The sequence below is a fragment of the Myodes glareolus genome, chromosome 14 (genome assembly GCF_982192425.1).
Source record: "Myodes glareolus chromosome 14, mMyoGla1.1, whole genome shotgun sequence".
Taxonomy (NCBI): domain Eukaryota; kingdom Metazoa; phylum Chordata; class Mammalia; order Rodentia; family Cricetidae; genus Myodes; species Myodes glareolus.
The window spans coordinates 63,351,146-63,373,591 of NC_142039.1; the positions used below are offsets into that span (position 1 = coordinate 63,351,146).

The following is a 22,446-nucleotide window of genomic DNA, read 5'->3' on the forward strand; positions in this document are numbered from 1 at the left end:
GGCACTGATTTTATTTTTTGTGTTGGGGACTTAGTTCAGGGCCTCATGCACACCAGGCTTGTCCTTTATCATTGAACTAAACTAGTACCCTCCACTCCCCATTGGGGGCCAGTGAGACACAGAGATGGGTCAGCAGGTAAAGGGCTTTTGCTGCCAAACCTAATAACCTGAGTTTGATCCCTGGAACACACATGGGAGAAGGAGAGAATTGGTTCCTCCCAGAGGTTGACCTCTGACCTCCACACTTGTGCCATGGTATGTGCCCTACCCCCACCCCAGTACATAAACATAAAGAAAAAAAATGCCTCTTTAAAAAGTCGTCTTCTGTATCTTAGAATATGTAGGCTTACTGTGTTTGTAGCTAGCATTCTGCTGGCTTGCAGAAAGTAATGAAAAGTTGAACCACCCACAGTATTGATGTTGTAATTTCTTAGTGTGGATGTGAGAGTTTCCGTGTGCTGTTAATAATTTGTGAGAACTGGACTTGTGGACATGAATGCAACTTACAAGTGTAAACTGAGTATATAAGGTCTTCAGACTTTTCTCCAAGATTAACATGGCGTGGACTCAGTTCCTGTCCTCTGTGGTGCCACTTTGCTGCTCCCAGTTACTTACCACGCAGATGTCCTCCTTACTCCTCTTCCCTCCCTTAGGTGTGTGAGCAATGGCAGGAAAGGCCTAATAACTACAGATTCTAGGTCATTGTTTACTCTAAGCGTTTTCTTATCGAATATTTTCTAATACTCTTTCATGGTTTCAATGCCTAATTCATAGATGTTTGGTTTTGTTGGTTTTGAGACAGCGCCTCACTTCCAGACTGGCCTTGAACTCACTGTGCAGCTGAAACTGGCTGTGAATTCCCAGTCTTCTGTCACCTTCTCCTTCTCCACTGGAATTGCAGGCACGAGTGGCCACACCCAGCTAGATGTTTGCTCTCAATGCTTGTTTAGCCTTGCTGTTAACAGACTAGTTGGAAAATTGTTAAGATTTGTCTAGTAGAACATAATAGTGCTTTTATCTAATCCAGATTCTCGTATTCTGTGTAGGAGTATTCCTGTCCAAATACAAGTTAAGTATTTCTTAATTGTACTCAGGAGAAATAAGTAAGTCTTATACTAAGACACCTAGATCGAGGAAACCCTGAGAGGACAGTTAGGTGGAGGGGCCATAGCAGAAACTGACAAGGTAACCCATGCAGCCCTGGCTGGCCTGGATTGTTGTGTAGCAGAGGATGACCTGGAATTTCTGGTCCTCCTGCCTCTGCCTCGCAAGTTCAAGGCTGACAGGTGCACATCAGCATGCTTGGCTTGTTCTCCTTTTATACACGACAGACATCAGGAGGTTAAAAAACTTGGAAGTGGGGGTTTTATACTCAGCCTCCTCTTGACAATGACTTGAAATATCAGCACATGCTAATAATTTAATGGTTTATTCTCCCCCCCCCCTCCAGATTTTCCAAAAACAATGGCAACACCTCGAGGGAGGTCAAAGAGGAGAGGTGCTTTCGAGGTTTCTTCAGATAGCCTGCCTTTGAGGAGCTCCGGGAGGCAGGTACTCCAGCTGTGCCCTCAAGGATGGGCTGATGCGGAGTGAGAGTTGGAGCTGTACTGACACGGCCCTAGTCCTTGCCTGGCTGTCTGTGGAGGAGCCCATGGTGCAGTGTGTGGAGTGTGCAGCGGGAAGTGGAGGATGAGGAGACTGTGGATCACTGGGGGTGGGGGTGGGGTGGGGGGAGGTGGGCGGGGCAGGTGATGAGAGAATCACAGCTGGGGATGGCTGCTTCCAGAATGGGACACTGAGACCAGATCCTGCCTGGCTTGGATGCCATTCAAGGGGATTTGGACCTGAGCTTGTTGTTGCTTGAGTGATGACGGATTTGCTTGCAGTGAAGTATTTAATAAAAATCGAGTGCTCTAATTCTTTAAGTTTTGTCTAGTTCTTAAATCTTCTGCATTGAAAGATTTAACTGTTTTAAAAGAGGGGAAATAATTCTTCAGTTTGTAAATAACTTTTTTTTTTTTATTTTTGGTTTTTTGAGACAAGATTTCTCTGTAGTTTTGGAGCCTGTCCTGGAACTAGCTCTTCTTGTAGACCAGGCTGGACTCAAAGTCACAGAGATCCACCTGCCTCTGCCTCCCAAGTGCTGGGATTAAAGGCGTGTGCCACCACCACCTGGCTGTAAATAACTTTTTAAAAAGATTTATTTTTATCTTATGTGTATGCACGTTTTGCCTGTATTCATGTATATATCCATATGTGTGCGTCTGCAGAAGTCAAGAGAGGGTATTCTGTCTTCTGGTAGGGGAGCTACAAGCAGTTGTAAGCCACCATGTAGGTGCTGGGAACCAAACCTGGGTTTTCTTTCTATAAAAGCAGTAAGTGCTTTTCACTGCTGAGCCATCTCTTCAGTCTCCAAGAATGACTTGTTTATCTTGGCTGTCAGGTTTTCCCTTAAGAAAGGCTCATGTGGATGCTAGTTCTGAACCTACCTATCGTGAAGGTGCTGTTCCTAGATCCTCTAGCAATAAGTAAGTTATTTATACAAGCCGTTGTACTGGCCAACTCTGTCCTGCATTTGCCATGGTACGATGTGGGGTGGAGATGCCAGGCACAAAGGAGACACACTGTGGGCAAACAAGGCTGCCAAGTGGGAGCCTGTAAGCCTAGAATCAGGATGCCACTTAAATATGAGGAGGGAATTCCTAAGCCAAGGTGGCTTCCCTGGGGGAGGGGGTCACATGGCTTTGAGGGGTTGGCAGCAGTGTTTGTTTTCACCCTGGGGCTGTTTGTGCAGGGTTTTATATTATATAATGGAATGACATCCCATATATATTTTTCTGTATTTCTCATTTTACACTAAAAACAAATATATTAAGAAAATGAAGAAGAAATAGTAAAGATGAGATCTGGTGAATTTTGTGTGTATATTTATGTGTATGTGTGTGTGTGTGTGTGTGTGTGTATGAGAGAGACAGAGATGGAGGGAGGGAGAGAAAGCGATTGTTTAGGACACGTCATGGCGACATAGAGTGTAGAGTCAGACAGAAATATGAGGAAAGACTGAGGGTTGAGCTGTGTCAGACTACGGATGCAGATAGGGTCTTTTATCTCCTCAGAGCCCAGAAGGAACGTAAAGTGGGAGCATGGATTTCCACATTACTATCCATATAGACGTCTTCCACCAGGAACTAATCTGTAAACTGACTTAGACATTCTCTACACCTGAGCAGCATTGGTACAACGTCATATGAGCTGCACATCCTGGTGGCAGCTTGGTAATGGCATGGGCAGGGTGGATGCAGATCTCCAGGGAGGGGACTGAGTGACCCCAATGAGATGTTTGGCTCTGAGAGCACTTCCTGTGTTACTGGGCAGGCCTGTGTGACTCAGCCCTCAGTAGCCAACTGTGGTCACACACTGCAAGCTCTAGTCTGGCCCCTGCTCTAGTCAGAAAGGAAGGCAGACTATGGACAGTGTCACTGCCCTGTCACCCAGGCTGAGGAAAGAGGTGCTGGGGGTCCGCCCATCCTCAGCCTGCATCAAGGTGAGTAGCGGCTCCTGGGATAGGTGTTCTCTGTGCCTGTCCTGGAAATGCAGGGTGAGATTGTCCCCTTTGAACTGGGGGCTTAACAGTTTGTGACATGGGAAGGGTCTTGACTCCCTGGGGTCTCTGCACACCAACCTGCACAGTGACAAATGTCAAGGTGGAGCAAAGTAAGGAAAAGACAACGAGCCCCAGACCTGGGTGGGGTCTTCACAGGGTTGGCTCATCCTGAAACTCCCCAGACTGTTGTCTCTGTAATGACGGAATGACAGCTGCACAGGGATGGGACTGATGAGGACACCTCAGTGACCGTGACTTCCCCACAGCCCCATCCTTTGCAGAGACTGCACTGTGGCAGACGGAATGCTGACCTTCTCTTCCCCATCCCTGCAAGACAGAAACCACTGCACTAAAAGGAACCAGCATAAACGAGGAAGCAGCTCCTGTCTCTCGGAAGCCATCAGCCACGGGATGAGTGTCAGCAGGAAGAAGATTTGCTTTGCCAGAAAAAATAAGATAAAATGACATTTATTGCCAGGAAATCACAGGGGAAACAATGGTTGGGCAGGTGGGATATCTTATGAAGTATTTCATGCTGCACAAAGACCAAGGTGGCCTGAGGCACCTGCTCCTCACCTATGCTGGTAAGGTCTGTTTGGGGTGACCAGCTCCCTGGGTAGGAGCACATGACTGCTCCTTGTCTCCAATTCCCCTGTGTGTGACTGGATAATTGTTCTCTTTGGAACTGGTGAGGGGACCACAGCCCATTCCTTTCTTTGTACTTTGATGTGGGACACGGGCTCTATGGACAACACCTGATCGCTGTTTGTCTCCAACATCTCTGTGCATAAATCATGGTTGTGCCCCTTGGGGCTGGTATGTGGACAGCAGCCCAGTCCACTCTTCGTTCTAATTTGATCTGAGTCATAGGTTCTCGGGGCACCAACACCTAACTGCTGCTTGTCTCCAGTTCCCTCGTGCCTACATGGATGGTTGTTTCCTTTGGGAGAGGGGAGTTGTTCACAGCCCATTCCTCTCTTCACGCTGTTCTGATGTGGAACCCAGGTTTCCTTGGTAGCAATACCTGCCTGCTGTTTGTCCCCGGTCACCTTGTTCATGAATGTGTGACTCTGAGCGGTGGGGCTGGTGTGGGGACCAGAGCTTATTTGCTCTGCTCTGCTGTTCTTTGTTTCATAGACGCCCTCAGGAAAATGAAAAAAAGAGTCTCTCAGCTGGTCTATCAGTGGTTCCACTTTACACCATTGTGCCTCTGGTGGGTGCCCTACCTTAAGGCCCAGCCAGTTCACCAGGATCTGAACCACAATATTCATGAGAGATTGCACTTCAGTTGCCATGCTGTAGATGAGCTTTTCCTGGGTCATCATAGATGATGACGGGGAGCTTGCTTTCTTCAGAGAATCCTCCTGCCCCTTGTCTTTTGTGCTGAGGTTTATGTATTGCATAATAGTCCTTATGATTTTTATCAGATATCTTTCTTGAGGGGTCTGTTCTATTCCTGGCATATCAAGAGAGGGCTCAGTCTTGGTCATGGCTGTATCGTTGAACCAGGTGGAGCTTGGAGTAGAGGGGCTCTCTCTCCCTGGCTGTTCTCCCTGGCTTGTGGCTCTGGATCTCATAAATTCCTTCCTCTTTTCATTGGGATGAAACACCTTGTGATCCTTTGCTTGAATTTTATCCTTGGGAACTCTGAAGTCCTGGGTCTCCTGGCTGCAATCCCTCCTCATGAAGACATCATCCAGGCTCTGGGAAGTCTTGGGTTTTTTGGTTCTATTCTGGAAGCTGGGAAGCAGGTGCTCTGAAGGCAAGCTCACTGAACGGGAGCTGTCTGGACGATGACCCACAGACCAGGACTGTGGTTGCTTGCTTGATCTGAAGCCAATCTCACTACATACTTGTGTTTTTAGAGCTGAGTCTCCCGAGTGCCATGGAGTGGGTGTTTGGAAATGGCCTGGACTTCTATTGGCCTCTGTAGACTCAAAGTCCCTGAGATGGATATTGGTGACTTGGTCACTGGGAATCTCTGTGAATCTCAGACTCACTTTCCATGTAGGAGGGGTCCCTTCTTTCTCCTTCGACCTATTGATTTGTTTGACCACTGAAGGTGGGATCCTTTTTTGAGGGCTCAGCGTTGTCCCACTCCAGCAGGGATGTCCTGAGGCCATATTCTCAAACCTTATCCATGCTGCATGCTTGTAAATTCTTGGGCTGGTCCTTGGTTGCAGGCTGCCTCTTCCAATCCCTCGGACAGTCCTGCTCTGCTGGGTTCTTGCCTGGAAGCAGAAAGCCCAGATCTTAGTGCTCAGGTAGTTCTTGCGTGTATAGGCCTTGGACAGCCTATGGCTGGCAGCTGGTGGAGTGGCTCTCTGCATCACCTGAACCTGTGAAGGTGAGTGTGCAAACAGAGGCCTCCACAGCCTGGCAGTTGACACAGTTTCTACCCTTGTTCCTCCTGGATCTCGGTGATGCAATTTTTCTAAGATCATGGCAGCCTTAGAATAGTATTCAGCCTTAGAAACACAGGAGGGTGAGGAGGGATATACAGGCTGGGGAAGGAATGAGGCTGGAACCCCCAGAGGGGTGAGATCGCCTGACTCAAGAGTCTGTAGATATGATCTCCATCTGCGTTTCACAGGAAGCTGCATGATGTTTAATTCCAGCTTCATTTGAATCTTTGGGTCGAGGAAGGAAAGGTCCTGGGCGGTGTTCACGTAGGACTGCTGATCTGTCCTCAGCACAGGGTTTCTGGGTTCCAGGCCTTTCCCGGGGCTGCTGCTTGAAGTGCAAGGAAAGTCATTGACCCTTAAACTGGGGCCCTTCTTGATGGGGTCGTGTATGTCACATATTGATGGCTTCTTTAAGGGCATCGTTGAGGACACAGACCCCATCATCTGGCTCAACTTGTAGCTTTTGAAGTCTAGGATGGAGGGCTGGGCAGGCTGAGGGAGTTCAGACTTGTTCTTGGGCTGGCAAGGTCTGTTGGCTGGGAAATGTCCCAACAGCTGTGTCAGTTCCGGGGATGAGAGGACTGTGAAGGGGGAGTCTTGAATTTCTCTCACCTTAGTCACCTTGTCTTCGCTCCATGTCTCCTCATGGTGCTGGAGGAACTGACAATGCTCAGGAAGGATGGAGGCTGACCTGACCACTTCAGGGGGCAGGGTGCCCCTGGGCAAGTTGTGAGTGGGCCAGCTAATGCCTGCTTGCTGTATTGGGGCACTAGAGTCTAAAGTGTCTTTCCACTTCAGATCCTGGTCTTCAGTTGTTAGGGATACCTGTATCTCTGACTCAGTGGTAGAACAATCTTTTACACAGACCCTACTTCTAGATGAAGAAAGTGCTCGATTTGGTGGAGAGCTTGGGAGGCCGCCCAGTGTCTGGGCCTCTTTCACACCTGTGAAGCTTAGTGTCACCGGTTGGTGGGGAAAGGGCTGGGTCTGGGAAATCTGTGGAGGTCCTTGAGCCATGGGTAGAGCTGAGAAATGACCACATGCGTCACTGAACCTCTCAGTTTTAGGTCCTGCAGAGGAAGATCTCTTGGAGACCCAGGCAGAAGCCACCACTGACTCAGAGAGCACAGAGGACATGCCCCAGAAAATCTGGCTACATTTTCTCTGTATAAGATCCTCCAAGACCTTGAGGTCAGACAGCAGCTGAGAGAGGAGAAGCTGATCCAGTTTCTTATTAGAGTTCCAAATAGGGAGCGATGTGGAGTCCAATAAAGGTTGGTTGATGGGGCTGCAGAAGTTTGGAGGCAAAACCATCAGTCCCAAGCAGATGGTCAAGCTGCCCATCAATCTGTATAAATATAACACCTGCATCCCGTAGTTGCTCCACAGCCCCCACCTCCCATATCCTTTATTGTCTCGTCCAACAGGGCTGTAGCCCAATTCCACCCTATGCCATATCTCCAGTACAAAGATCCCCAGACCCTGAGCTCACATCCTGATATGAATAATTCCACAAGATAGAAATTTCTCACATTTCCACAGGTCGTGATGCATTCTGGGTCTCTTCCACATTCTTTCTGCCATCTCTGCCACCTGGAAGTGGTTATGCAGGATGAAGGAGAGGACCGAGATCTCCCAGGAGAGTGCGGCACTCCTCTTACAGACCTCCCATGCTAGGACTCTACTGCCCAACCTCCAGAGTCCAAGCATAGAGAACACTGCGGACGAGCAAGTGGCATGGAGGGACCACATCTCTTCATTTACACTTTCCTTGCTCCTCCTCAGTCCCTGGCATTCCCCCTATGACACTGTGAGGACACAGGATGAGTCATCTGAAAGTGAAGTGGGCCTGAGGGAATTGCAGCTACCTCCTCTTGGGTGGACCTGAGAGTTCCCCCTACAGGGACACAGCATACAGCTGTCTTGAACCACACCCTCACCCCAGCCCATGGGCAGCACCAACCCCAGGCCAAGCTTCCTTCTTTCACAGAACCTGGGAGTTTCCCTGATTCTGATTTCCTTCCCAGCTGCCTCCTCTTCTTAGTGCTCTGCATCCTGTATCTCAGAAGCATGGCTCTCACCATGGCTCTCATCACTGAGGACAGGGCAGAAGGAATTGCCTCTCCAGAGGAAACAGAAGCCTACCTTTTGCAGAATCAATTTTCTTCCTGGTCCTGCTCCGCCCCCTCCTCACCACCTGACAGTGAGAAAGAACAGACATGAGCTGGGCCCATTCTTCCTCTCTGGTGGCCAAGCTGCCTGGCCTCTGTGCTGGTGGATAACATGTGAAGGACCACAACTCATTTTAGCCACAGTTATGTCATTTTGCAAAGAAGCTCAGTTCAGAGAAGGGCCCCCGGAATGCTGAGCAAGGCAGGATACCTGAGGTCAGAACGAGGACAGCCTTATTAGGCTGCAGTACAGAGGATTTATGGTCAGACACCTGGTGAGATACCCAGGACAGCCTTATCAGGCTGCAGGACAGGGAATTTATGGTCAAGACATCTGGCCTAGGGGGAAATAAAGACTTCAAAAGACTGACCATATATGCTTGAGATAGGGACAGGTCAGTTATCTGGTTTCTTTGATCCAGGCCAAGGACCACGAGGCCTGCCCTCAAATTCACCCCTCGCCTCATTCAAACTGGCCAATGGGACCCCTGTAACCGCGCTTTTGCTTCTGTAACATTGCTTCTGCCTATATAAAGATACCCCAAGAAGTAGCTCGGGGTGCTCAGTTCTCCATGTGACTGCAGCACCCACAGGCCTGTGAACATTAAAGTTTGCCTCTTGTTCTTGCATCCAGTGGCTCTCGGACCTGGTTCTTGGGCACGGGTCTCCACGCATGTGAGACACCCTCCGGGTGCTCTTTCACATGAAATCCACATTTCCTGGAGAGCTTTCTCTCATCTGTCCTTGTAGGGGAGGCTGCTTGTTCGTTTCTAGCTGCCCAGACTTGAAATAACCACTCAGAAACTATATTATTTAAATCACTGCTTGGCCAATCGCTTAAATGTATTGCTAGCTAGCTCTTATATCTTTGGTTAACCCATTTCTTTTAAAGAAATGGGATATATATATACATATATATATGTATATATATTACCACAAGGCTTGTAGCCTACTGGCAAAGTACCATCTGGTAGCTTGCATCGTTCCCTTCTGGTGTCTCCATTGCGGCTCCATGGCATCTCCTGACTCTGCCTTTTGTCTCCCAGCATTTAGTTTAGTTTTCCCTGCAGCTTCTTTATTCATTGGTTATTCATTAACCAATAAAAGCAACACATTTACAGGACTTCCCACACCACATCCTTGACTCAGTTGTCTTATGCATAAACACAGCGCCCTTTGGCGTTGTTGGAAAACACAAGAAGGGGCTGTCTATTCCACACTTAGATGGATGTCCTCAGGCAGTGTTCCTCAGACAGGATCCTACCCAAGGCTGAGCTCTGCTGCTGCCTTTGGGCTGTTGGGTAAGGTTGCTTCCTCAGACCTGAGGTGACTTGAACCCTGGTCTGAGGCCCTTGGTCTCACCACCCCGTTCATATCAGCTCAACACACAAACCATGGGCTTGAACAGAGGACAGATGACATCTTTCTCAGAGCCTGTCCTATCCCTAAGGTCCCTTCCATCTCAGAAATGCAGTCTGCCCACGGATCCAGTCTTCCTTAGTGGCCTCTCAGCCACTCCACACAGCCGGTCTGAGAGCTTCAGGCACACACCTCAAGGCCACTCTCCCCTGCGCCCTACTTCCCAGCCCCTGCAGATGAGGTGCTGCTGTTTCTGGAGAGTTCCTCTCAGATATCTCTCTGCTTGACTAGGAAATGAGGAAGTAACAGTAGTGAGCAACAGACTGAACACACTCCATTGTGTTTCAACCAAGGCTTTCCTCACCTTTGGGGGGTTCTTTCTGCTCCCAGGTGGTGGTGACACTGGGTGCTTCTTCAGGAAGGGGATCAGTAGGAAGAAGAGCCCTGCTCCACACATAACACCAACGATCATTTCCATGACAATGGAGCTGAGGCTCATCCAGTAGTCACTAATGCTGCTCAGCTGAAGGAGAAAACTCTCCATCTTCTGATTTGCCCTGCTGTCCCCAAGCCACTGAGTCCTGGGAGTCCAGCAGGCTTGTCAGGCCATCACCTCACACAGCTGTGGCCTCCTCATCACAAAGGGCTCCTGGCAGGAGGGAAGGAGCCACAGCCCCTCCCCAGCCTCAAGGCCAGCAGACCCTCCTGCCTCCTGGTTTCCCTGCTCCCTCCTTCCAAGTCCCCCTGCTGAAACAGTCTAAGATAGACCTTCCTCCATGTTTTGTTCCTCCCCCTGAGCCCTAGAATTTCTCGGTCTCCTGGAAGATGCTTGTTTGAATCCATCAGGTTCACAGTTTTTGAGAGTTTGGGCTTTTCCGTGGATCTTGAGTTGTGTCTCAGGGATTGTTGCTCTCAGGGTGTCTTCTCTGCATATCCATGTCTGTTCATTATGAGGTCATTTCTTGCCTCAAGTCAGACATGGAACTTCCTTTTGTCCTACACTTATTTAGCATTGCCAATTTGCAATAAAATTTAAAAGAATATAATTTTAATTTCGTAACTTCTATTAATAGAATGTCACTGCTAACAGAAATTCAGTGCTCTATCATAAGAATTATGTGGTTAATTCATTAAGGTCTTTTTTGGTACCTAATTGTCTTGCTGTTGGGAGTATTGCTATAGTCAGCATGAATGTGTGGGCATTTCTTTGGCAGGATGTGGACAGCATCCTTGGAGTCTATGCTCAGGAATGACAGACCTGGGCGTATGGCAGTTCTGTTTTTAGGGGCCTCTATGCCGATTTCCACCATGCGCCTCCATTTGCACACCCCATAGCAGTTGCTGAGGGTCCATTCCCCACACCCGTGACAGAATTTCTCACTTGTTGTCTGACCTCAGACGTTGTGGTTTAGGTGAGATGGAATCTCAAAGTGGCCTTAACTTAAACTTACTTGAAAGACAAGGATGTTGAAGACTTTGTAAAAATATTTATTGACTTTTGTGTGATACCTTTAGAAAATTGTTCAGTTCATTAGTCCGTTTATTGACCTTTTTTGTTTTTAATATTTGAAATTCTTTGTACATTCTAAATGTTAATGCCCCAATAGGAAGCATGACCAGTAATGATCTTGCCATGCTCTGGGCTGTCCGTTCTCTCTAATAATAGCATCTTTTTGCACAGAAGCTTTTTAATTTCATGTTACCTCATTTGTCAATTTATAGGGTTTCTCCCTGTGTCATTGGTATGCTAGTCAGACATGTCTTATCTGTGCCTGTGTGTGAAGTGTTTTCCTTTCTCTCCCTCCAACAGCTTCAGCATGACAGGGTTTAAATTAAGATTTTCTGTCTATTTTGAACTGATTCTTTTGAGCAGGGTGAGATACGCAGATCTATTTAAAATCTTCTTTAGGTGGATGTCCTGTTGTGCCAGCACCATTTATTGCATTTATTATTATTTATTTATTCCAATAAATAGCCATTTATTCCAAGGCTCTTTTCCTGTTGTGTATGTATACCCCACTGTATACCTGACTAAAAGACAACGAAGAGTAAAGATCATGGAGCTATTTTTCCAATTCTTCTCCTTATAAAACATGCTGGTGTTTGCACAAAAAGTCTCATCTGTCTCTGTGGCATGCACAGATCCCACCTCTGGAGAAGATGGAACTTTCTGTCAGCTTCTCCTTGACTCTTCCTCTTCCATGCGCTTGACCACATCCTGCAGACTCTTTGCCTTGACAACCTGCAGTGGTAAGCCTTGTGGTGGCGGTGGAGAGGGACTTTCCAGTTCCTTCACTGGGGCAACTAGCACATCAGTTCCTGCGGTTCTGGAAGAAGGGATGAAATGCCAGTCAGCCTCAGTCAACGTGGGACAAGCTGTGAAGGATGATGAACCTTCTCTTCCAGGGGTCAAAAGAAGACCAGCACCTCTCTGTTCTCTCCTCAATAAGATCTTGGAGTTTGCAGCAGGGAAAGCTGTGGTGGGGGCTGACAATTGAAAATATCCCCATCAGTCAGCCCTGTTTGCATTTTCAGTGCAGGTCACCCCATGCATCTCTGTCCTCACAGATGCTCAGAAAGCCTGCCTGAGCAGATTAAGAAAGCCTCAGGAGACCCTTGAGAAGTGAGCACACTTCTGTGCCTGGCCGTTGGGCTGGATCTCTAGGAGGGCTGTGACCATGGCCACTGTTCCAGGTCACTGCTAACTTGGAGACTGGAGCTTGGATACTGCCATCTGGTGGGGGAGGGGCGCGGGGGCAGCCTCCAGACAGCACATGGCTTTGAATGGAATTCAATGGTGTCAGCATAAACTAAACTTTTCTGAGGGGGATTTTAGGAAAGGAAGCACTCAGACACTCTCTGGATGGCTTTCTTTTTTATTCTTCCTCTTTTCTCTCTTCATCTTTCCCTGTTCTTTCTTTCTGCTGTTTACTTTTTTCTACAGCTTTATATCCCAACGAAGCTTTTCAGACAATATAAGAATTACAATGTGGTTACATTCTGCTTTTCAAGTGAATGAGTATAACGAATACAGGTAAAAACCTGTTTTCCAGCTTCCTTACAGGATTAAACATTTTACACAGTGTAGGTGAAAAACAAATTATCCCAAAAATCCACATACATTCAAACCCAAGCAACTTGCAGGCCAGCAAGTTATTCCTGTCAGGTCTTCTACTGGCAGGCTGCATTTTGCAGTTACAAAGAAAGGGCCAATTCCTTTATTACTTATATTGAAAGATAATCTTATAAGGAGTCTTAATGGAACCACAAACTTAAACTTTTATATATGAAAAAGAATCAGTCAGCTCTTGTTATGGGAGGCCACTAGTTAGTTCTCAGCTGCTCAGCCTCTAAAATAATCACACAGAAACTATGTTATTTGCAATATTGTTTGGTCAATAGCTTAAGTGTATTATTGGCTAACTCTTAAATCTTAAATTAATCCATTTCCATTATTTTATATTTTACCATGAGGTTCCTGGCCTTCCAGCAAGGTTCCACCTGGCGGCTCACATCTGTCTTTCCCTTCTGGCAGCTACATGGCGTCTCTTTGACTCCTCCTTCTTTCTCCCAGCATTCAGTCTAGTTTTCCCCACCTACCTCTATTCTGCCCTGCACAGGCCCAAGACAGTTTCTTTATTCATTAACCAATAAAAGCATCACATAGACAAAAGGACTTTCCACACTAGTCCCCCTTTTCTGTGGGAGGATGGACACCCCCACAGAAACTATGGAGATGATGTGACCATTTTAACTTTAGCATATTTAAATGTATCTTTTCACGGCTTTGTAAAATTTTACCTTGAAGGCTTTCCACCTCTTATGAGATAGCTCTCTAAATGCTCGTCATGTTTTAAAGTTATAAGCACTATTATTGTTGTGCTTTTTATTTGTTTTAATTTTGTTTTGTTTTTCTTAAGATAAAAAATGAGAAGTTGGGTGCAGAGTCAGGGAGAATTTTGAAAAGAGTTGGAGGCAGGGAAAGACTATGGCCAAAGTATATTGTATGAAAAACCTAAAAGCATCAACAAAAATGAATGCTAAGGAAAATAAAACAGAAAAAAAAGAAAATAAAACAGATGTGGTAGCACACCCAGTCAAATAAAGGCAACTAGCATTTCTTTTTTATTTATGGAAAGAGATTTTATTGCTGTCTATTGAACTGATAACAACTACTTTGTTCACTCTGTGGAACTTTCCCATCTTGGCTTAATTCCCTGATGAAGTCTGCTCTTAGGAACTACGTGCTTGTCACTGTCCTTCCCCTGAAGCTTCAATCCCTAGTGTGATATGGCCGTTTGGACATAAGTAGGTTATAAACATGGAATCTCCTTAATAGACTGATACCCTTGCAACTTAAATCTTATGTTAAAATTTCTTGATTTAACTTTGGTAGTGTAAATTTACAAGGGCATTCATCTCTTAGATTTTCTGATTAGTGGAGTCGGAGTCTCTAGTATACCCTTATAGTGTTCTGAATTCCTTTGGTATCTGTTGTAATCTTTCCCTGTTGTCTCTGTGTCTTGGATTCTTTCCTTCTCTTTTGGGCAATTGGACTGAGGGCCTGCCAATATTGTTTGTCTTTTCAAAGAACCACCTCTTAGATTTGTTGGGGTTTTTTCTATTTTATTAATTTCGATTTTGGTGTTATTTTTTTCTACCTACTGAATTTCTTTTTCCAAATTCTTGAATTGCATCATTAAGTCATTTGTTTGGGGGGATCTTTCTGATTTTTTAATGTAGGCACTTAAAGCTATCCACTCCCCTTCTGTGTGAAAGACTGCTTTCAGGGTGTCCCAGAGATTTTGCTGTGTTAGGTTTCCATTTTCATTTAATTTCAGGAATTTTAAGCTATTTTCATGATTTCTTATTGGAACCATTGATCATTTCATAATGTGTTGTTTCATTTGTGTGAGTTCATTTATTGAATAGACACTGCTTTGCTGTTGATTTTAAGTTTTATTCCACTAGGGTCATATAGAATACGCAGTCACTTCAATTTTTCAATTTGTTGTTTTGAGTCTGAGTATGTAGTTTATTTTAGAGACACTTCTATGTACTGGTGGGTAATATGTATATTCTACTTAATAGAAACTTACTAAGTCTGTTTGATGTATGATGTCTTTTAATTCTGATGTTTCTTTGCTTATTTTTTTTTTTGTTCACATAACTTGCCTATTATAAATATTCAAATAATATCTGGGCCTAAAGCACAATATTGACAACGGTACACACAATAGTGACAAAGATACACACTTAATGCAATTATCTCCTCCTGGTCTCCTGCTGTGCCCTGCTCCCCACCCAGCCAACCTGCTCCCTGCATCTCTCAGCACCTCTCAGAGTGCATCTAGGAGAAGCATGGAGACTTTGGTGAACTCCTGTGCTCTGAATGAACTGTAGGTACAGCCCAGAGCAGCAGGAGCTGGTCACTACAGAGAAGGTTTCAGAAGGAGTCCCAGCAGGATACTTCCACAACCATGGAGAGAGGTGGTCCAGGGAGGCCCAGAACTGGACAAGTAAGGAAAAGGCTTGCAGGAGCAAGGGCCTGCCAAACCTGCAAGCTGAGCCCTTGCCTAAGTCCGGGCCTAAGTCCAAAGGAATCTCTTCCTATCCACGAGACAGTAGGATGCTCGTGACGTCATTAGAGACAAGCTGCTGCAGAGGATGGGCTCTGACACAGAGGCCCAGCATATTGAAGATGACCAGATGAGGAACCCCAGCTCTCTGAGAGCAGCTACTCCCATCACCAGCAGGGGGCACTATGACTTAGACGAACAGAGTGGTGCATGGGCTGTGGCCATCCTACCAGCCCCAGAGGCCACAGCCACCCAATGAAGAACAAGTGGGTCACTGATAGGGACAGCAATCAGACCTCGCTGCCCAGAGAGTCTATGTCCCCAGGAGACTCTGTCCTCATAGTCCTCAGGGGACAGATTCTGGGCTACCTTTACCTTGTCGTCAGGCAGTCATTCAATAAAGTGGCTAGTCCGACCAGCCCAGTGTTTCCCAGGCATGTTGGCAGAGGAAAGATTCTTCAGTAAAAATTCATCCTGATAGAGGAAAGACTTTCCTTCTTGTGTGAGCTCAGCTGCTTCTTCCCAGGATGGAGACTGCTTCCTGATTTTCTTTTTTTCAGCTTTCAGCGTGGTGGCTTCTGTCTGCACTGAGTTGGGCACAAGACAAGGTCAGCATTTGGTCACCCTTGAAGCAGCTTCTAGAAGTTAAGGGCACAAAGACATGACAGTGGCTCTGAGACTCACATTCACTTCTGTAACATGTTGGGCCTGCTTGTTTGTGTTTTCTGTCCCCGCCTGGTACCCCACAGCCGGCAGGCCCCAGAGAAAACCAACCACACAAGAGTTCTCTATAAGTTATAATGCTGATTGGCCCATTAGGTCAGGCTAACTCTCACATCTTGATTAACCCATTTTCCTGATATATTTTAGCCATGTAGCACAGTACCTTTTTCAGTGGGGCAGCTCACATCCTGCTGCTTCGGTGATCTGGGCAGGAGTGGGAGGAATCAATTTCCTCCTCCCCCGAATTCTCCTGCTCTACTCCCATCATTTCCACTTCCTCTCTGGTTTTCCTGCCTACACCTCCTGCCTGGCCAATCAGTGTTTATTTAAAACATGATCGACAGAATACAGACAATTCTCCTGCACCACACCCCAAATCACTAGCTGCACCATAAGACTTGCCGTTTCAGCATCAGAGAAGCCAACCCAGAGAGCCTTTACATATGTGGAGATGCACTAATCCTCAGGGTCTTGCTCAGCCTGGCCATCTGGCTTTGTTCTACATTTGTGCCAGTGAAGGTATAGGTGTGCAGAGACAGAGGAAGGCCAGTACCTCACATGTCACAGGAGGGTTCAGGAATGTTGGGGTGTGGTGGTCTTCAGCTAAAAGGAGACTCCTGCATCATGGATTTCCTGGAGAAAATAAATCCACAGGAGAGAAGCCCCTGTTCTCCCTGATGGAGCCTGTGCGTGCTGAGCCCCACAGCCCCTGTGCTCTGCCTGGGTCACAATGTAATGTCATCCCCTGAGCCTGTGGGAGCTGAGCCCCGCGGTCCCTGAGTTCTGCCTGGGTGACAATGCAATGTCAATCTCCCAGTCTTTGCTTTGCCCCCTCTTGTGCCACACTGAACCTACGTCCTGCAGTGTGGTGTTTACAAGGTGGCATTTGAAGAGTGTGTCACCCTGCCCAGGGGTCTCCTGTCTTTACATCTGCTCAGGCCTGTGTGTGTAGTCATGGTTGCCACGGAAAGCAAACCTCTGCTCTCACAGGAAGGACATGGCACTAACTCTACCGATGAGACCTCCGACTCTGAGCCATCCTTTCTGTGATACTGTTCCAGGGTTCCTTGCTCTTGGCCTCCACCACAAGCCTGGAGAGACCAGCTCCATCCCAGACTTCTGAGAGCAAGCAGGGTCTTCAAATGGAATACTATTTCCTAAAAGCAGAGCTGACTACCCTGCTGTTCTTGCCCGTTTAATTCCAGAGGGATGAATCACTAATTGATGGGAAAGCTAGACCTAGGAAGTCTGGGACTCCTAGTCTGGCGACCTTCATGCATACACATGGCACTACCACCACATTTGGGGTAGAGAGGGGACATGATCAGAACATGACCTGGGATTACATAGCAAGTCATTCTGGACTTCCACCTGCCTTTCCATGACCAACAGGAGACCAGGGTATCCTACAGGGCTGGTTCACACAGGGAAGGGACTTGTCCAAAATGTGACTGCAGCCTATGCCTCCCTCAGCTTCCAGTCAGGCTTTGAGTCCCAGGACCCATCCACAAGGACACGAGGATGCATCAAAACAGAAGAGCAGTCACAGCGACTCCCATCAGCACCGTTTTCCTAACTTAAGTGCATGTGTGTGCCTGCTTGTCTCTATGGGCCCCACACACCTGCAGTGTCTGGAGAGGCTTCAGATCTCTGCGATTGGAGTTACCAGCAGCTGTGACCACCTGATGTGAGTACCAGGAACCAAACTCAGGTCCTGAAGGAGTGCTTCTGATGACCCATTGTCCCAGCCCCTCCACATTCATCTTTGGAGACTCTGATAGAGCTCACCCAGGTTCTCCTAAGATATGCCCTTCATACCTTCACATTTCCCACACAGAGAACTCTGAAGTTGCTCCTAGACTCCCTATGGACATTTAGTGACACCCACACAGAGAATCCCAAAGTTCTCCCTCAGCCCCCTCTTTCACAGACCTCTGGAGTTCCCTGCAATCTTCAGAGACTTCCACACAGAGTCCCCAGCGCTCCCATGGGGCTCTACATAGACACCCTCACAGACACACTCACCACACCCTCTAGGGTGGCCACAGATCTCCACAGAAGGGCAGAGAATTGTACAGTGCAAACATTGAGAACCCGGAGAGACTTCCAACCAACACAGAAATGCCATGCAATAACACCTACAGCACGCAGCAACAGTGCATGAGCTTCATGCAGTAATACCTGCTGCAAACAGTAATAGTGTATGAGCTTCATGCAGTAACCCTTGCATCACACAGCAGTAGTGCATGAGCTTCAGAGTCCAGTGATCTCACAGAAACCCTTCCAGACATGATCACGTCACCATGCCAGCCACACTACACTGGGACATGCTAACATGTCGTCTAGGAAAGGTGGCCAACAGGGCCTCTTGATTCTGACTTGACTTGGCTCCAGCGATTTGCCCTCCTCTGAGGTGATAACAGGGAAGCACTTGCTCCTTCACTCAGGACCTGGACCCCCTCCCCTCTACCTACCTGCTCACTGTCCCTGAATGATCTTTCCCATTCCTCAGCAATAGTCACATGGCCCCAAGTTGCCTCTCTGTTGGGGATCCTTCTGAAGCTTTGGAGTAGGCACCCCACGCACTTCGCTTATGTTCCCGAGGTAAGCTGTTGAACGTTTCACACACCATTTTCAGTGTCACGGAGAGCTCAGAGAGAAGCGTGCTCATGTTGTGGGCACTGTGGTCCCTGGAGGGAGGCAAACTTCAGTGTTTGGAAACTTCCCTTGCTTTCAGCTACGAAATGGGGCATGGCTGAGTGTTAACATTGCATACTGGAAATGAATTGCAAAACTGGGAACTCTGGGAGGCACCTGGATTACTTTTTTCTTATTGCTTTTATTTTTTATGAATTGTTACTAATGTGATTTTCACCTGCTAAATAAACCATGCACAATAAAGTTTTTTTTCCAAAAAAAAAATCAGTGTCATTTTTACACCTACTAGAGAAATATACCTGGGAAGGGCTTTGCTGGAGAGGTATGGAGGGAAACTGGAGGGAGGAAACAGGAGTAAACATAATCCTATTTCACTGTATATATGTATGGATTCAAGAATAAGGGCAATTAGTTAATAAAAAACAGATCCATCACAGTGTGCTGTGGAATCGAAGCACTTGGTAGTTTGAGGCTGTAGAACTGTAGTTCTCATCTATCCAGGCACACATACTGAGATGGCTTCAAACCAGAAAACCGAAAGCAGCTCCCCAACTGCTGCAAAGACCAAATACAGATACTGATTTGCTTTTCTGTTGCTGCCACAAAACACTGACCAAAAGCAGCCTAGGGAAGGAAAGGGTTTGTTTCATCTTTCAGTTCACACAGTCCCATTAAGGGAGGAGCTTTCTTGATAATTTGGGGTGGGGCTGTTGGTGGGCGGGACAACACGCTGAGAAAGGGGTGGGGCTGGATGCCGGGGCGGGGCTCCTGTGAAGGGGTGGGCCTGTGTCAGGGGCGGGGCCAGTCGTAGCCTCACCTGAAAGGGTTTTAGCGATCAGGCAGTTGAACGCCCCCGACCTAATGTACAACAACAGTCGTGGAGTCAGGTGGTCACCGACTGCAGACGTTGGAGCTGCGGTTCCTTCTCGCCCTCGGCTTCGCTACTGCCACCGACTGCGGAGCTTAGCAAGGCTCAATTCCTGGCACCCCGAAGGCCTCCTTGGTGTCCAAAGAGCCCTGAAGCCCTGTGGGTTTCCTCTGCTGCCTAGGGACACAGGGACTGAGGTCCTCCAGGGAGATGGCTGCGGGCTAGTCTGATGGAGGAGGCAGAGGATTGAGGTAGTGATCTTTTTAAAACCGTGGGGTTGTCATTGTGCTTATACTAAAAACTTTTAAGGAATTTTTTTGTTTGAGGATTTTACTCAGTATGAACTTGTGTCTCCCAGCCATCAAAAAAATTTCGATGGTCTTAGAAACTGAGACAGCACTCGGTAGAAAAATTACAGTTTTGAAATAGCAACGAAAATAATTTTATGGTTGGGGCGGGGGTGGGGTCACCACAACAGAGAAACGGTATTGAAGGGTCGCAGTATAGAGAAGCAGTGCTCTACGCAGACAGACACCCGTGGCGTAGACAAAAGGAAGCATATGTGGGAATTATTAAGATACTGGTAGCTAGAGGTAAAATGTGCCTTTATGATGCCTAGTATATGTCCAGGATGCAGAATCCTGTGGCAGTTATTCCCAACCGTGGAATACCAGTTTTCAATTAGAAAAAGTCCACAACGTTTATTTTTATTTGTGAATTTATCTGAATAGTTCCTGTGCTGGCGTCCAGCCACTCGGCTGCCATAAGACACGCAGCATCAGCAGAGGCTCCAAAAGGACAGCGTTCACTTTTTCTTACTCCTGGCCTTCACTTTCTCCTCCCATGGCACTGAGGCCCTGCAGGGGTGGCTGGCAGGCTTGGGCCCTAGCAAAGGCAGGAGAGTGCCTGGGAAGCCTGGCTACAGCACACTGCCCCCCCCCAATCTACAGCAATAGGTGTGTGGTTGCTGTTTTTATATTTGAAATTGATGTGCTTTAGTGTCTGCTTTTTAAGTTTTATCTACTTTTCAGAGTCCCCATCTTGCTGTGTCGAGACTGACCTGGACCTCACTGTGGTGCTCAGGCTAATCTTGAACTCTTGATCCTCCTGCCTCTACCTCCAGACTCATGGCAGGTTTGCCAAAAACGTACCTGGAAAATGTACCAACACTTTGTTGAGTTTAGGAGTTGTGTTCATGACAGATATGGGTTTGCTGTTTCTGTTCTTTGCCTGGTTTGGGTATTTGGGTACTGCCGCTTTAAAAGAAGGTGTTAGGTAGGTCAGCTGCACAACCTCTGTACCCTGAAGTGACTGCAGGGAATTGAGGGCAGGAGGCTGTGCTGGGGTCAGTCTCTGACACCGTCCAAATAAAAACGTGGGGAATTGGTAGTTTTCTTCCCTGAATGTTTTGAGGAATTTGCCATTGACTCTATACAGCACTTAAGGCCAGGCAGGTAGCACACACTTATCACCTCCCGACTCAGGAGGCAAAGGCAAGCAGATGTCCAGGCCCGTCAGTGCTATACAGTGAGATCCTGACACAGAAAAAAATTCTTTTTAAAGGTGGGGCCAGTAAGTTATCTTATCAGGTAAAGGTGCTTGGCACCCAGCCTCCCTATCTGAGTTCAATTCCCAGTACCCATGTTGTGGAAAAAAAGAGCCGAGTCTCACAAGTTATCTTCTGACCTCTACGGGCACACAACAGTGCACACACTCCCACACATGTACACACAGAGTGTGTTTTAATAAAGTCAAGATGATTGACACCCAAAGATTGACACTGAAGGTTGAACTTTTGCCCTACATATACACACATATAGACAAACCTTCATATACACACCATGCACACACACACAGACATGCACCTACAGGCATGCACCACATACATACACACACACAATGTACACAGGAAACTATAAATACATGGTTTCCATATGAAAAGGGCAGGGAAACGGAGGATAGAGGAAAGGAAAGGAAAGAGGAATTACTCATCAGACTGGAAGGCACCAGAACCAACAGTTCCAGAAGACCTGATTCTCTATGTCGAAAACAACAGTGAATCTGTCAAACAAAACAGAACATATTAGAACTAATAAATAGTTTTAAGTTTATGGGAAATAATATTTCTACAAAAACTGTATTTCCACAAACCAAAAAATGTGCAAAGGGAACTAATCTAATTCTACAGTTTCATTCACAAAAGGACAAGCTATTTGGAAGTGAAGCGTTGAGGAGAGGAAGGGAAGCTGTGGTCAGTGGGTGCTGGGTGAGGACAGCCTTCCTCCAGAGGCATCTGTGATTTCAGTGCAGCCCTTGCTCAGAATCCCAGCAGATTCTTGGGGGAGGGAAATTTGGCATGTTAACCCTAAAATTTACACTGAAGTTCAAAGAACCTAGAATGCCTGAACACAGGGAACTAAAAAGGTAAAGGACTTTGCATGTAACCAGTGATTACAAGAGAAGTAGAATCTTAGTAAGACATTTTCATGGGATCGCCTAGGAACGTTCCCAGGATCCTGCTTAGACATTCGGGTTAATTTTCCAAACCTGTGACTTTGATGGTAGAGAACTAGGCTGTCTTCTTTAACAGGGAGCAGGGGAGTGAAGGTGCAGAAGGACCTACTGCAGCTGTGAGGAGGATGCTTCCGGAAAGAGCTGGTGCTCTACAGTTGGTGAGAACAGCTTTTAGAGTTGGCCTTCTTTAAGAAGATAGACCTGTTTTATGTTGGTTCGTTTGTTTTGGCTTTTGTTTTAGCTATGAGTGGCTACTGTAGTTGCTGATGGAAGCTAAGGTCTTGTCCTGTATCTGAGCTCCAGTGTGTGTAAGTGTAAGAGAATCATGAGTGGGAAATAGTTGTCCACACAACATTTTATATGGCCAAGTACAATGTCTCAGAGCTGTGGTCCCTTGAATTGTTAAAGAAACATAATTTTAGTTTGGATTATATTTTTCCACTGGGTGCTCAAGACTATCTAGGTAACCAAAATTAACTTTAAGTTTTGTACCATTAAGGTCAAATGAAGATCTAGTCCTGAAGGGCTCCAGTGGCTTTTGAGGAACCTCTGGCTCCTTGAACTG

General features: G+C 46.8%; 1 protein-coding gene and 2 long non-coding RNA genes across 3 annotated transcripts; 1 reads left to right on the plus strand and 2 right to left on the minus strand.

Moving 5' to 3' along the window:
- The first annotated feature begins 3,059 nt into the window (after positions 1 to 3,059).
- Positions 3,060 to 8,809, plus strand: LOC148119889 (uncharacterized). Its single transcript, XR_015734893.1, has 2 exons — positions 3,060 to 3,544; positions 3,871 to 8,809. It is a non-coding gene; the product is annotated as an uncharacterized LOC148119889 (long non-coding RNA).
- Positions 4,057 to 10,952, minus strand: LOC146892067 (spermatogenesis-associated protein 31E1-like). The gene is made up of 4 exons (XM_087896553.1): positions 9,904 to 10,952; positions 8,155 to 8,206; positions 7,542 to 7,602; positions 4,057 to 7,297 (listed from the first exon to the last, which is right to left on the minus strand). Exons 1-4 carry the CDS (start codon positions 10,081 to 10,083, stop codon positions 4,177 to 4,179), a joined length of 3,414 nt encoding a protein of 1,137 aa, XP_087752679.1. The 5' UTR covers positions 10,084 to 10,952; the 3' UTR covers positions 4,057 to 4,176.
- Positions 10,953 to 11,588: 636 nt separating this feature from the next.
- Positions 11,589 to 19,428, minus strand: LOC148119890 (uncharacterized). Its single transcript, XR_015734892.1, has 3 exons — positions 19,317 to 19,428; positions 18,316 to 18,531; positions 11,589 to 15,756 (listed from the first exon to the last, which is right to left on the minus strand). It is a non-coding gene; the product is annotated as an uncharacterized LOC148119890 (long non-coding RNA).
- Between the last annotated feature and the right edge of the window lie 3,018 nt (positions 19,429 to 22,446).